The sequence below is a fragment of the Cyphellophora europaea genome (assembly GCF_000365145.1).
Source record: "Cyphellophora europaea CBS 101466 unplaced genomic scaffold supercont1.1, whole genome shotgun sequence".
In the NCBI taxonomy this organism is placed as follows: Eukaryota; Fungi; Ascomycota; class Eurotiomycetes; order Chaetothyriales; family Cyphellophoraceae; genus Cyphellophora; species Cyphellophora europaea.
Window position 1 is genome coordinate 2,998,029 of NW_008481797.1, and position 14,615 is coordinate 3,012,643.

General features: G+C 53.5%; 5 protein-coding genes across 5 annotated transcripts; all 5 read right to left on the reverse strand.

The window, feature by feature from the left end:
* Positions 1-997: 997 nt before the first annotated feature.
* On the reverse strand, positions 998-3,079 carry HMPREF1541_01144 (uncharacterized protein; the record flags this gene model as incomplete). Its single annotated transcript, XM_008713444.1, has 1 exon — positions 998-3,079. One exon carries the CDS (start codon positions 3,077-3,079, stop codon positions 998-1,000), a length of 2,082 nt encoding a protein of 693 aa, XP_008711666.1.
* Positions 3,080-4,485: 1,406 nt separating this feature from the next.
* HMPREF1541_01145 (uncharacterized protein) lies at positions 4,486-5,304 on the reverse strand (the record flags this gene model as incomplete). The annotated part of the gene is made up of 3 exons (XM_008713445.1): positions 4,486-4,966; positions 5,022-5,052; positions 5,097-5,304. The coding sequence occupies 3 exons, from the start codon at positions 5,302-5,304 to the stop codon at positions 4,486-4,488; spliced, it is 720 nt and encodes a 239-aa protein (XP_008711667.1).
* A 979-nt stretch (positions 5,305-6,283) lies between these two features.
* On the reverse strand, positions 6,284-7,327 carry HMPREF1541_01146 (uncharacterized protein; the record flags this gene model as incomplete). Its single annotated transcript, XM_008713446.1, has 3 exons — positions 6,284-6,902; positions 6,973-7,174; positions 7,234-7,327. 3 exons carry the CDS (start codon positions 7,325-7,327, stop codon positions 6,284-6,286), a joined length of 915 nt encoding a protein of 304 aa, XP_008711668.1.
* Positions 7,328-7,850: 523 nt separating this feature from the next.
* Positions 7,851-9,215, reverse strand: HMPREF1541_01147 (uncharacterized protein; the record flags this gene model as incomplete). Its single annotated transcript, XM_008713447.1, has 1 exon — positions 7,851-9,215. One exon carries the CDS (start codon positions 9,213-9,215, stop codon positions 7,851-7,853), a length of 1,365 nt encoding a protein of 454 aa, XP_008711669.1.
* Positions 9,216-10,134: 919 nt separating this feature from the next.
* On the reverse strand, positions 10,135-14,038 carry HMPREF1541_01148 (uncharacterized protein; the record flags this gene model as incomplete). The annotated part of the gene is made up of 3 exons (XM_008713448.1): positions 10,135-10,534; positions 10,583-12,747; positions 12,797-14,038. The coding sequence occupies 3 exons, from the start codon at positions 14,036-14,038 to the stop codon at positions 10,135-10,137; spliced, it is 3,807 nt and encodes a 1,268-aa protein (XP_008711670.1).
* Between the last annotated feature and the right edge of the window lie 577 nt (positions 14,039-14,615).

A 14,615-nucleotide genomic window follows, 5' to 3' on the forward strand; every position in this document is an offset into this window, starting at 1 on the left:
GCAGAATTCATGTGTGGCAGATCATACGCGGTGAGAACTGGGGATGTGCTCGGTGGCAAAGAGGGGGCAGTCATCCCAAGCTTCTACTGCCTGAGTGTGGATCCCATGGCTCCCAAGCGGGCCTCGCTCTGGGGGCGGATGGCGGAACGGCCGGAGCATGGTCGGTGACGACGGGAAGAGAGACGGGAAACGGGAAGCGGGAAATGGAAGAAGCAGGACACTCTCGTTCTGATTTTTGCTATGTCTTGTGCGGTTCGGAATCGTCGCGGTCAATACGGTATACATACACAACACAACACAAATCTATTCGCGCTTCTCAACTCCGCGTTGCTCCGCTGGCTGATCTGTGCAGCTGGCTCACGCCTCCGCAGCTCGAGATACAGTAGAGATGCCAGAGCTGTCTGTCTCGTAGCAAACTAAAAGACCAGCATGTGGATATTCTCGGGATCTGCGCCCTCGAATTCGTCAATGACACACACAGCCTTGGTACGTACGAGGCAGCACGGGACCAAGCGCAGAAACGTCCGTCTGCCTGCCCCCGTTTGGCAGAATCTGATTCCGAATGGCTCTACCTAGCGACACAAGCTGAAGATACCTCCTACTCAGTCGTGGCCCTCTCTAAAGATGAAACATTCTTTTGCTTTTGTAATATGAAACCATTTTCCGCCTGAAAATCATTGCCAAACCCCAACACCAACGCTTTGGGTATCAAATGGAAAACAAAAATCTATCGAAGTAGTGCCGAACCGTGTGCTGATCACTCAGTGGCAGGTATACCTCTATGAGAAGCGCGATCCTTATCTCCTATTACCTTGCTCTGATTCATGCGGTGCGTCTAGGCTTGACGCTGACGTCTCAGTTCGGCAGCGCGCATCTCAGCGGTTCTAGGGGTTTTCCATCTAAGAGATTCGAATGGTCGGCGGCACGCCAAAATGAACAAGATCTTGCGGCCAGCGCAAAAAATACTGCTAGCCATAGCAGGCAATCTTGTTCCTGGCTATCGTCGTGAAGGAATATGTGAAGGTGTCTGAGGCCTAGGAGGATGTGGATGGGGCTGCGACGGTTGTGGAGGATGATACGCGTGTTGTTGCGGCGGGTACGGCTGTGGAAGATGACTCTGCGGTGGGTGATTCGGAGGCGCTTGAGGCTGTTGCGGAAGAGGCCCTTGGGGATGAGTCTGAGGTGGGTAAGGAGAACGATGTTGACCTGGTGAGTGATGTTGGGGGTTTGGTGGCGGTGGCGGTGGCTGTGGTTGCTGGTGCTGCTCGTTGCTGCCGTCGGCGTTCGCGATTTCCAAAATCCCTTGCAAGATGCCGTTGCTTTGTCCTGACGGATGCTCGATTCGTCCACACATGACAGCGTCGCCAGAAGGGCCCAGCGGTTGCCAAGTGATGTATTTCAACCTGTTCTGCAAAATAGCCTGCTTGTTGTCGAATTCGGTCTCCGGCGTGACCTGTACACCTCTGCTTCCTAGGAAAGTTGGCGTCATAGTCATAATGACAGAGTCAATACTCTGGGCATATCGTTGGCTGAGCAATTCGGAAAGTACCAGGCCACCGCCTTCGATCATGACACTCCTGATGTTCTCCTTTAACATCACTCGGAAGATGCCATCCCATCTGAACCTTCCGTGATGGTCCACTTCATTGATCATCAGATACTCGCCTCCATGTGCTTTGAGAGTTTGAACTGCTACTGGATGCAGGTTTGCATTTGGACCCACCACAATCCACGGCGGCTTTGCTCTCCCTAGAACAGCTACTTGCAGCATCTTCATCTCAGGCCTAATGATCAACCTGCCAGTTGGATCAATGATGATCGGCCTGGGCTGCCATCTACCCCGAGGACCACCAAAGCCACCAGCACCGGACAGTCGACAGTTCAGACTAGGATCGTCCGCAATTGCAGTCCGTACACCAACGAGAATAGCGTCATGTGCGCTACGCAAATAGTGCGTCATTGCTTTCGTGTCCGGCCCCGACAATGTCGTCCGATACCCGGGGCTGCTCGCAATACGGCCATCCAGGCTAGAAGCCCACGTGAGTGTTACATGTGGTCGAATGATATCGGAGCTAGCATTAGGGTTTGGTAGGTATGGCGTGAGGAAGCCGCGTAGCTCTGGAGGAAAGTGAAGGACATCCGCAGGAGGCGGTGGCGGAGGCGGCGGCGGCGGCGGCTGAGCCGGATGTAGAAGATGTTGTGTTTGTGGAGGCTGGCCATGGGAGGACTGTGGATGCTCGAGAGTCTGGGGTATTGGCTGAGTAGGAGCCTGCGCTGGGCTCGACTTCGCTTTCTGACTTTGGCCAGGCTTAGGACCGGTTCGCGCGCTGTTGTAACCAGTATGCGCCTTGAGAATCACATCTGGGTTTTCTTGCCGCCACGGGTACTGCACATTCCGTACGTCTGAGATCTTCATGAACTTCCCACCAGCAGCCTCCAATTTCTCCGGCTCTTGTTGCATCTTCCACCAGATAGACGCGGGCTGGAAGCCTCTGGTGGCTTCTTTTCTCGCAGTGTCCATAATGCCTGAATTACGCTTCTGCAAGTCCATAAAGTCGAGGTCATGTGCGTGACGTTCTCCCTCGACTGCTTTCCGGATGGTCACCTTGTCGACAGGTCCGAAGCTGTGGACGACCTTCATAGCCATGGTACATGCTTTCTCTTCTTTCATCTTTCTCTTCCGTGCCTGTTTACCTTCTGGCGTGGGTCTGGGAACATGCGGTTTTGCGCCTGGATGCTTGCGAAGCTTACACCAGTACAGATCTATATTCTGGGAGGCCTCAGATTGTTCCGAGGACTTGAGTTTTCTCCAGACATTGTCCATGTAGGGCATGATCGCTTCGAAATCCGCTTTTGGGAGCTCTATCGGATGGTCGAGATCATGCAACTGCTGTCGTAATACCTGCAGACGTGGGTGGATAGAGTACAAGCTATAGTCGGTGGGAGTGCTAGATTCGTCGGCAACATCTTGTTGCCCGTTCGCGTGATCATTCTCGTTGTGATTGTCGACTCTGTTGTCATCTTCCACGTCACTTTGCTCGTCCATATCATGGTCTTCGTCGGTCCCCGGGGTCGCCATGAAGGGCGTAGAGACCAAAGGGTCAGCGTCTACTCGAGTGCGCGGCGCTTAGGAGATGGCTGGAGGCCAGAGAGGCGAGCGGGGGCTGAGGGGCAAGTGCCAAATGAAGGACCTATCTGAGCATGACGCAGTCGCCAGTAGACGATCGCTCAAACGGAGGGCGCATGCAAGAAACTGAGCGGCGTCCACAGGTTTAGTATCTGAACCAATATCTCGTACCCTCAGCATTTAGAGGTCACTCCGGGCGAACGCTCCACCGTTGGCAAATGATCGGCGGGTTTGCCAAGCCTGATATGTAAGGAACTGTCTTCTCAAAACTGAGTCTCCGAAAGCGTCTGCTCTCAATACTTCATTTGCCGCATCTGTAGCACAACCCGGCGGTATGGAGAACACGAGAGAAACCCTGATCTAGAGCTTTCCAAGGCTCACTCCACTGTGTGGATTGATGGCGTGTCACTTCTGGGTCACGGAACGGTGGCTGTTGTGTCAACGTCGGGCACATGTTTGCTATCAAGCAAGTCACCTCATGCGGAACATTTGTGCTGCCTGAGAAAGAATAGGAGAATTCTTGTGCTCTTGAACTTGTTTCATTTCGTCCATCTGCCACTCTAAACCGTGCCCTCGAAGTTTGCTAAACCTCTCAATCACGCACCCAAGTTATCCGATAGAAGCAGAGTGAAGTATCTGACCTTGGGCCTATGCGTCTCTGCCCGTGCCAACAGTTCGAATAGGAACTTCCCGCCGACAATACCTCTTTTCATCTGCGCCCTAGCACTCATAAGTGCAGGCTTGACCATCTTTACAGCACCGATGATGTTTGCTTTGCCCGTACTTGGTTGGTTTGGATTTGGTACCACGGGTGTAGGAGCCGGTGAGTTCTTGCCACCAACTGCACTGCAGGGTGACAACTATTGACTTCTTCAGGAACTATTGCTGCTGGTGTTCAATCCGGGATCGGCAACGTCGTCGCAGGAAGTGGGCTTGCTCACCTGACTAGTGCTGCTATGGGCGGCTACGGGGTAGCAGTCATTGCAGGAGCAACCAAGGCAGCTGGCGTCGCCATAGCAGGTGTGGGAGCGGCAGTGGCGGCCTTGCGTCGATAGGCCACGTCGCATATTCAATGGCTGTGGATCGGAAAGGAGGCCTCGGTCAATGGATGCTGCAGTGCCCGTGGGCAACCGGCTCCTTCGGTCCTAGACCCGGCCGGGCGGCTCATCTTCTTCGAAGATCGCAAGGGGCGACTACTTAGCCGTCGCCGAATATCTTTGTGGCAATGACAACTCGTTATTCCCAATCGCTGTCCGGAAGCTTGTGACATTGCGCTTTGCCGACCTCAGTGCTCACGTCCGATCGCCTTAGTATATCCTTGGAAGTCTGCCTGTTAATACATGACTTAACAACGTCGATCACCACCAAGATCTCCGGATAAGCCGTATCGAATGGCTGTAGTCATCTCCTCCCACCATGACGCGACCTGGGCGGAGACCCACTCCGGCTTCGACTGCGGCTACGACTGCGGCTGCTGTAGCTGCTATAACTTGGTGACCGCCGCCGTCGTCGAGGCGAGCTTCTGGCCGGCGGTCCTCGTCGTCTAGATGGGGATCTCGAGGGCGAGCGGGAATAGGAGTACGACTGTCTTCGTCTTCGAGGCGGGCTGGGCGATCTTGAATACCGTGAGCGTGGTGCATAGTAGTCGTCTTGTTCGCGTCGGTTGCCGCCATAGCCTCCTCTCCGAGGCGGAGGACTTCTGTAACGACCAGGAGGAGGACCTCTTGGTGGGCCGTTTCGCATTGGCGCAGGGCCGCGGCCCCCTCTAGCCGGTGGAGGCGATCTCGAGAAGGCTCGTCGGGGCAGCACAATGCTGACAGCAATGGCTGCACCATCAAGCTGAGCTTCGTGCATGTGGGCAATGGCAGACTCGGAGCCTGACGGGTGATCATACAAGATGTACGCGGTACCACGGTTTGTCATGACTATGTCTTGTTAATTTTGCTCGCCGTACGTGCCAACCACTTACATTGTTTGTTCAGAGGCAAGTCGATTGATTCTATGCGTCCATAGGACCCAAAAATCTCTCGAAGATGCGCCTCGGTGACGTTCCTGGTGAGCTTCTCAACCACGATCTTCGAGCTCTGTACATGACGACCACGGCTCGGACTTCTGGTGTAGCTGCGTTCGCGATAGGAGCGCCTGTCGCCTCGGCTTGGACTCCGGCTTCTCGACATACTGCGTGTGTAGGCTCGTTCTCTTCCATGACCATTGCGCGATTCTCTGACGGGCGGAGTCCTGGACAAGGATCTCGAGCGGGACATGGGATGTGGAGACGGTTCTTTGCGGGGTGATAGTGAGCGTACACGAGCGGGCGAGGGTGCACGTTTGACCGATGTTGGGGTGTGTGATCGCGTGCGCGAGCGGCCCCTCGATGGCGACCTGGAAGACGCCATGCCGTTTGTGTACAAGATGTCAGCAGCACGGAAGAGACAACGGTTTGATTTGGTGCCCACCGAGAATAACGGAATGCCGAAACAAACACTCGCGCCCGGACAAAAAGTTTGGAATCGAACTGGACGTCGCTCTCTCGCCCGCGGCTGGAGAGGCAAGTTTAGCCGCGCTAGCTGCGGGTTCAGGCAGAATCTTGGCGTGAACCTCCCTCCTGTCCATGCGCTCACTCCAGGACACAATTGTCCTTCCCAGCGATGCCTAGCGAGTTCAAATGCCTTTGCACCTTTGATGGCTCATTAGCTTTTCTGCCACCAGTTGGATGGGCTTCCGCTGCTTCGACTATTGATTGAGCCAGTAGTTGGACTTAGCATGCTCAAAGTCAGTAGTACAGACAGTGCTGAGCAAGTTTGGAATCAACCACACAATGTGACGACATAATGGCCCCATTTATGGCGCGATCAGCATTATGTCCCATCGTGAATGTGACAAGCCTTTGATAGAAAGGTTTGCCAGGAGCTACAAATCCCACAATTTACCCATCCTCGGCACGTCTCAGTACAACACCTCCGTCACATACACGAAAGCATGGTCCCATGCGAGGCAGAATTCACTATCTGCTCGGTCTACATGCGGCCGCCAGTAGCGGGCCTGTGAGCTCGGCACTTCGGGTCTTTGCTTTCGGCCTGCATCTTCTTTCGTCTACCTCACCGGCTGGTCCTCCCAAAAGACTGGCACATCTCGTCAGCAAAGCTGCGTGGCTCATCAGGAAACTTGCAGGTAGAGAATTACTGAACACTCACCAAAGAATCTCGTCTCAATGCTCTCCCTCAATGGCTCTCCTTCCATTTCCTGATGTACAAAGCTTGAGTGCGGCGTTCCCGTACTCTCACCCTCGGGCGTGTTCGAGTCATAGATGCGCAGAAACAACACCTCGTCCGGCCTCATCTCACTCACGTAATGCCAGTTATGCGCCTTGTTATGTTTGAGAAAGCACACTCGATGCACGACCTTGTCGGACGCTATTTGGGCGGCGCCGGTCCGTGCCTGCGGATAGCCCACCTTCTTCGGTACGAGATCCTCCCACGCCACGGTCGTGCGATCCACCATTCCGAGGGGGTCTTTACGGATCACGGGCGAGATAGGCTTCCACACATTCACAATGCCCCAACGCGTGCTGGAAAGGGTGGGCCATGCGTCCTGAAAGATATCCTGTCCGAGAATCGGAGCACCCTCGGGGGCTTGGTCGATATGCACGAAGCGCGCGGGATGCAGTGTTGAAAGGGGTTTGTCGTCCGGCCCGCCCATCGCAGCGGCCTCGGCGGCCTCGTAGCTCTGTTTGCGGATGATATGGGAAAACGGCACAACCTTGGTGGCGTGGAGTCTAAAGAGCAGGAATGGTCAGATCAACACACCGGAATGCAGAAACCTCAGGGAAGGGGAGGATGAAGTACTTGGACTTGAGAAAGTCACCGGCTTCCTGCCACCATACCGACTTGACTCTGTCGTCTTCGTTGAAGTCTTTGAAGGTCAAGTTGTGCTTATGCAGCTCGAAACCCTGTTTGGCGAGGCTGAACTCCGGTTCACGGCCGCGGATATCATGCACCTGGACGGCCTTGACGTCGAACGGGCGGTTGCGATAGAGAGATGCGGTGCCTAGAGTGCGTACAAGTCAGTGACTGCATCAACGCGGCCAAAGAGCGATAGTCTTCTACCGATTCTGTACAGCTCATCTGGTCCTAGTATATCGTAGTTGACCGTTGTATCCACGGTCTTGGTTTCCGTTAGTGTTGCCGTTGTAGTCGCCATGGTTGCCTACAAGTATGCACATCGGCCTAGTAAGCATGCCCAGGCCATTGATATACCGGTCATTCTGGGTGTGGAGTCGGATGCCTGATCAGTCATCGACCCACCGAATCCTCTCCTAGGCTTCGCAACATTCGCATAAGGACAGCTTGCGAAGCGTTCCTAATTGGCTAGCAAGGCAACGCAGTGGCACTTGTGACATAAGCTGATGTGTTCGTGTTAAGGAACAAGCCAGCGCTCTACCTCGATGCCCTGGTACAGGACCTAGGCTTGCTGCGCCTACGTGAGCTCGCATATCGGTTAGACACGCTCTAGTTGTCATTTATGTGATAGCACTGGTAACATGGCCCTTCACACCTGCATCAAGCCCAGGACATCTTCTGGAGTTCATCACCGTCTGACGTAAGCCCTCAAAGGATATAGAACTATGTCAAAGCGGAAAGCCTTGCCACCACCAATAAAAGTACCCGCAGCTCCTGGGCCTTGATCCTTAACCATTCCTGAATGTGATACTCCTCGGGGTTTTTCATGCGGACGGAACACCCCCATTCCGATACTGCCATAGTCGGCTCTCGTCCTTGATCTGCTTCACCGGTTCCACAAGCTGTGCCTTGGTCGCGATATCATCTCCATTGACCATTCTGGTGGAGGTGCACTGACAGTCTTGGAAGTTGTAATGATCAACCACTTCATTCATAAACTCATTGCCATCAAGAACAAGCCTGTCTTGCTTGTCCATGGTGAACATGTTGGCCATGTAGTGTTGGTTGAATTGATGTCCAGAAGCCTTCCTGAGGAACAGCTTGCCAACGAATCGGTTCGTGAGCACATCAGGTGGGTTCTCGGTCGTCGACGACATGTTGGAGCCGTTAACAGCGTTTTTAGCCTTCGATTGACCATTCCTTGTGGGCTGAACGTAACTGAATGGATGTATATGGCTCTGTTGCTGTCCAACACCACGGAAATATAGTGCGCCAAATCTTGCAACCCAGTCCTTGTCGTTTGCGTAGTGCTCAACATGTTCGATAACGCGCTGACCATTTTCAAGTTCGGGACAATTCCAATGGTTCGCAGCGTTGCCGAAAGTATACACTTCAAGCTTCTGAATGTCTTTTTGCGGAACCGTCGCAAAGAGCCAATCCAAGACCATCCCAGCCTCAATCGACCCCTGGCTGTGGGCGATGAACACTAACTTGTCAACATCTGCCTGGCCAAGAAGTTCTGAGACCTTTGCGTATGCAGTGCGGATGTCGAGTGTGGGATATCCAAAGGTGCGTTGGATCACGCACTCCAATACATCAAACACGATGCCGTACGTCGCGTTGTGGATACCAAGAACAGGGCGCTGAAAGGTTCTCGCGATCCGATTGAGGTTGGCTTGTGTCCAGTGCGAGCCTGCTGCCACACCATTGATGAATACCCATCTTTCACCAGAATGCTTCGGGTCTCTGGATTCGAGCAGCTTGAGCTTGTCGGTCTGGTCCACTCGCTTCCGTGGAAGTCGCATGTACTCAGAAAACTGCTCTCCAGCATAGAGCGTCTGTCCGTGGGGACCGTTAAGACTAGCGTCGCAGACGAACTTGTTGATCATAACACCAGCAATAAGCACGCCGAGATACATGATCGTCGGTGTGCCACAAAACGGCGCTAGAAGTGCAAACCCCAGATATGCCAACTGGGAGAATACCAGGACAATGTGGACCGCCAGTGCCCAAGCATTTTTTGGTGTCGGAGCGAGTTCATCGAAATTGGGGTTGTTTGGAATGAGCGGCCAGACAATGCTCAGAAGGCTGAGACTCTTGATGTCGAACGAAAGATGGAAGAAGAGCCATATGTCCGTCAAAAGGAGGGCTACCGGGTTGGTAGTGTATGGAAGAGGCTTCCCAATCATGTTTGTCCCAATGATGACAAGAAGCAATGAGGAACTGTGGCGCTTTCTTTGTGAGATGAGTTCTTGAGTCTTCGCCTACCACGCTGCAATCGGTCTCTTGGAAGCGTCTGCGTTAAGCCTATAGATCAACCGATGTTGACCACTGCAGAACACACTCCAGTCTCCCTTAATATATGTGAAGCTCGCGATGAACAGAGCACATGTCCGAGAATGGTGATGTACGAGTGGACTGTGATCGAGCATGCCTGGCGGGCGACCATAAGGCTAACTCGGGCGCAGGTACGGGTACGTTTGCATGGGTCGAATTGCCTGCCTTAGGCGTACCCAGCCACACTATCACGAATACGGGGACCTGTCATGCTATGGGTATGTGCATGTCGAGCCTGATCGGGGTGACCGTCATTGTTTCAGCCCCGTGCGCAGGGGCAACACGAGGCCTAGGAAAGATACCCATTCTTGTACTGAGCCTGATGATTCAGCTGCGGCTACGTTGGGAAAGCATTCCCCGGAAGTTGGAACGCGTATCTGCCTGTTGAACGATGGCAATACAGGAGGCAGGCGCGTCCGTGAGAAATGTCAAGGCTCGATTTGTCGACTTGTATGTGGGGGTCGCACAATGCAAGCCATGTTTGTCCAGCTCAGCTCAGCTCAGCTCAAGCCAGCCAAGCCCAGTCTAGCCCAGCCCAAGTGGATGGTGCACACAGGGGAGCTGTAAAGACATGTGCGTCAACTTGTAGGGAATTGCGGTAGGTTGTACTTTCCGGCCATCGAGTTTCCGATTTGGATACCACAGCAGGAATATGAACTCAGCGAAGAGCTACCGACCATGGTAAGAAATCAAAACGCATCAAAAGGCCTCTATGCCAAGATCATTTTCACCTCATATCCACTTGCTATGGCCGTTGGGAACAGCTGTACCTCAATTCGCTGCAGTCATACATCTAACAGCATGATCGCGGACCAAGGGATAGACATCGTTGACCGCGTCCGGACTCATCCAGCAATCAAGATGCCCGTAGCCTTGAATCACCTCACGTTCGTAGCCCTCTTGCTGGAAATGGTTAATCAGGGTAGTGAAGGACTTGTCAGTGGTCTCTGGCGAGTAGACCACATTCTCTGATCCCGATATGAAGAGAATTGGCAAATCCTTAAGACGGTCGATGTTGCGGGAAGTGACCAGAGATTCGTTGTAGTTATTGGTAACAAATCCGTGAGTCCCCATATGCATCAAGTGCTCAAGACTGTGCATGCTGGTGCCCCCAAGAAACTTGGACAAATTGGCATGCGTAGCTGCATTCAGCTTCTTATGGGACCAGAGCCTAAACCTATGTCAATGCTGAGACGAAGATGATGCAAGGTTGACTCACCGGCCGAAGACCAATTCCGATCGATGGCAAACAACCGAGTTGCATAGCTCTCGTGCAGAGCCCACTGGATATAGCTTCACAAATTGGTTGATAAGACGTTGAACGAGAGTGTCGTGTTGGGAAGAGATACATGAGAACCACTTCCCAGCAGCGACACGATACAGCTTGGTCAATGGCATCGGAAGCGACGCTTTGAGCCAATTGACACTACCAAATATGGGGTTGAAGAACACTTGAGAGGCAGTCAATCCACGGAGCCATCTAGCGGGGATGGTGCCATCAAGAAGACCCGCAGACAAAGCCACGGACCCAGCACAATGTGCGATCACATAAATCGGATCGTCAGACCCATGTAACTTATGAATCTCTGTGAAGGCGGCTTGGATGTCAAACCTGGCGTCGAACGTGGTAAAGTCTCGGATAGCGTTGGGTGTTTTGCCAACACGGTGAGTGACACAGAAGACTTCAAATCCTTGGGATTGAAAGTACTCCACTGCATTCGTTTCGATAGTTGGCAAGGCGAAGATTTGATGATCAACGCTAGCGCCAGGAATGAACAAGACCCGTGGGGAAACGTCATGCTCGTAGCGAGCTGTTGGTAGCCAGTGTTGTAGCGTCGAAACAATGCCGTCCGAAGATGTAATCTTTCGAGTCTTATGTGGAGGTGCCGTGTCCGTCTCATAGCCTTGAGAGGTGGTCCTGGGCCATTCTTCGGCCCCTAGAGGACCAAAGAACTTCGAAGCCACTTGGCCAGTAAAGAACGTCAGGAACTTAGCAGTTGACGCCAACTTCGACAAAACAGCATGGCCGGCAGGTGTAAATGTTTTGAGCTCAGACAAAAAGTCATGCGGCTTGATGCAGAGCTTTCCACGCCCCAACACCTTTCCGTCGCTGGCCAACATGCAATGCAATGTCGATGTAGCCTTCCATGTGGCCCAAGGCTGCAAAGCAATAGATGGGTCCACGACCTTATACCCGCTGAAATGGATGATGTCGCCGAACGTAGACCTCATGTCGAACTCATATTTCAGGTTTGTGGTATCGGGTGTCCTCTGGTCGGTGCTAAAAAGGGCGAAGTCTCCCCTAAGGACCATGAACGGCGACCCACGCAATCCAGCACACGTGAACGTTCCAGTGAGCATGGCGGGGTGATCTTCAGCAGCCACAAGACGATCTGTGTTCCAGGCGTGGACAGATAAGAAGAACTGGGCAGATGATCCTGCCGCGGACGCAGAGTCATAGGCGATATCGAAATCGTCGATATCATCGCCGATGTTCATGAAGCCGGACATCACTTCTGTGAACTCGATGCCTTGCGCCGAGGACTCGGTCGCGTCTTGAATCGTTCGCTGAGCACGCTCGAGGCTAGCATCCATACGAAAGGTGTGCTTTGGAGCCCCATACAACTCAAGCGTGCCATTCTTCTCCGCGTAGTTGATGTGGAGTCCAGCTCGGTGTGCAGCAGCTGCAGCTGATCGCTCCGCAAGAGCTGTGATCGTCGCAAAGGGGTTGACGCCGAGCGCTGTTGGCACGACCGCGCCATCTACAACAACCAGACCTTCGTAGACCCCGCTATCTTTCTCAGACCCCTTGAACAATCTCCCCAACGAGTCTGTGGCACCAGTCTGACCAGTGCCATCGGCCGCCATAGATGCTCCACCAATGGCATGGACTGTGATTTCTTGCTTGCCCAGGCTGGCGTAGAATGGAGAATTGATGTATGTGCCTCCAAACTTCCCCGTAATCGAGGCTAGAAGATCGTTGAGAAATTTGACATGTTCGCTCCTGCCGACACCAAGCCAGCGAAGAGTTGGTTTGTCGTTCTCAAGAGTCATGATGGCTTGGTTGGAATCGTGGGACATGATCAAATACGTCTGCATCCTTTGCAAGGCGCCCCAAGGCGCGTACTTGGATACACGGCTCAACCGCCGCGAAGCAAAATGTCTCAACATTTCGAGAAGGCCGTATGTCCTTGGGAAGACCTTGCCAGGCATTGCTTCTAACATTGCCTGGAGCACTGGCACCAAAGGCGCAGCGATCGCCCCTTCCTCAATAACGAAGCCATCAAGTGGATTGGCTTGTTGGCGGCAGTCGATAACGCCAGTTATGGTAGGTCCGACAGGGTGTAGAGGATCGGAAAATGGTCTACCCAGACCATTGACCTCCTAATATTCCGTTAGAAGTCTGCGACAGCGAAAAGGCGACATGACATACCTCATCCGTGTTGTAGCCAAACGCGAGAATGTCCCCATTGCCACTCATGTTCTTGCCAACTCTTCCGCTCATCTTCAGTCCCAAGCTTTTGCTTCTGAGCAATATCTCTGTGGTGCCCAATGCTCCGGCCCCAAAGAAGACAACCTTGGCATGAACCCACATCAGGTCCTGGTATATGTTGTCTTGGAAGCACGCCCGCTTACTGCCATGCCACGCAAAACAGACAAGGTACCCTCCTATCCTTGAGTCTGGGTGCTTTTTGACGTGTCTGACTTCGCACTCGCAGAATATCTCGGCACCCCAGTTCCAAGCGTCGCTAAGATACGTGACCAGTGTGCTCGATTTGCTCCCGTCATTGACACCCGTAGAGTCCATCCCTGTCAATGTGCTGGCTTGCATCTGTACACCTGCGTGATTTGGGCCATCCTCGAACCTGGTGGTTTGTGGGACACGACGAAATTCTGGCTCCCCCAAGGGTCGTCCACTGGGCTGTTTCTCCAGAGCCAACTCCTCCTTGACGACGTGCGCTTGCCGCTCCAGTAGGTCAAGTTTCCGCAGTCGCGGGAAGTCTTCCGGATATTCTTCTGGCTGCAGCATTTCTCTTGCTCGATCGTAATACTCATCAAGAGCGCCCTCTTCCTGCAAGTCCTGGGGCCATTTGGGAAGAGACATAGTTCCAGCATCCGCCTCTAGAAAGACATTTGCGTTCAAAAGACTTGTGCCGCCCAGGCCGGAAGCAACGAAGGCGTTTTGTCCCTCGCCAACGACAAGTTGATAGAGCTTCGTAGGGTCACCAATGCTGATGTGACGACCAGTGCGATTGTTGGGAGCAAATAGGCCAGAGATGCTCACTTCAGGAGTAGCGTCCGCCAAGTTGTCCGGATACTCCCCTGGCCATCTTTCCTTGCCTCGCTCTAGCACGCAGACTGACTGGCCGGCTCGTGCCATTCTGCTAGCCGCCACACCACCGCCATAGCCTGAACCGATGACCACAACGTCGTATTTGTGTCGCAACAATTCCACAGGCTTCGAGATCCGGGGGAAGGTGTTATGGCTGCTCGAATAGTCTCGTGGTCGAAGTTTGGATGGGGCCTTTGTGAAGCCTCCGGGTTCTGTCGTGCCAACTGCCCACGACTGTACCCGTTCGGACACTTTATGAACTCCATCACTGCTGTCTGGAGAGGCTTCTCCATTCTGCACTTCGTCAGGCATCGACGTCGATGGACCATCTAAGGCTGCCATATTGACCGCAGGAGGTGTGTCCAGGGTCAAGAATGGCACAATCGGCCTGAGATTTATGGGCTACACATGCTACTGGTCTGAAGTCGTTGTGGCCGCTTGATAGGCTGTGGGAATTCCTTCGCAGTCTGCAGGATACCAATATGTGTTCGGCAACCCGCAGCTCGACTGAGGAGATGCATGTTGACATGTGAAAGAATGCAAGCCCGCGGTCGAGACATGTCTAGAGCAACTCAGCCCGGTCCGTAAATGCATGGCCGGCTGTGAAAGTGGCTGCATATGACACGAAACCGTGGGGGACAGGAATGAAAGGAGATGCCGCTTCGAGCACTTGTGAGCAACCGTAGCGTGCAAGTCGACAGGGGTCCCTGGGTAGTCAGGCAACCAGAGGCCATGAAGGCTGAGCTCAATTTGTCTCAGCTGTGAGCGGGGAACGAGCTCACGAATAAGGGTCGGCAAACACGTCCCGGACCTTGAACCTGACAGGCCTTGTGCTGATGGTCGCGGGCAGTGGGACCCCAACTCAGTGAGTTCTTCTTTACTGTGTATGATCTGCGACTCTCGAAGTCGCGCACTCGTT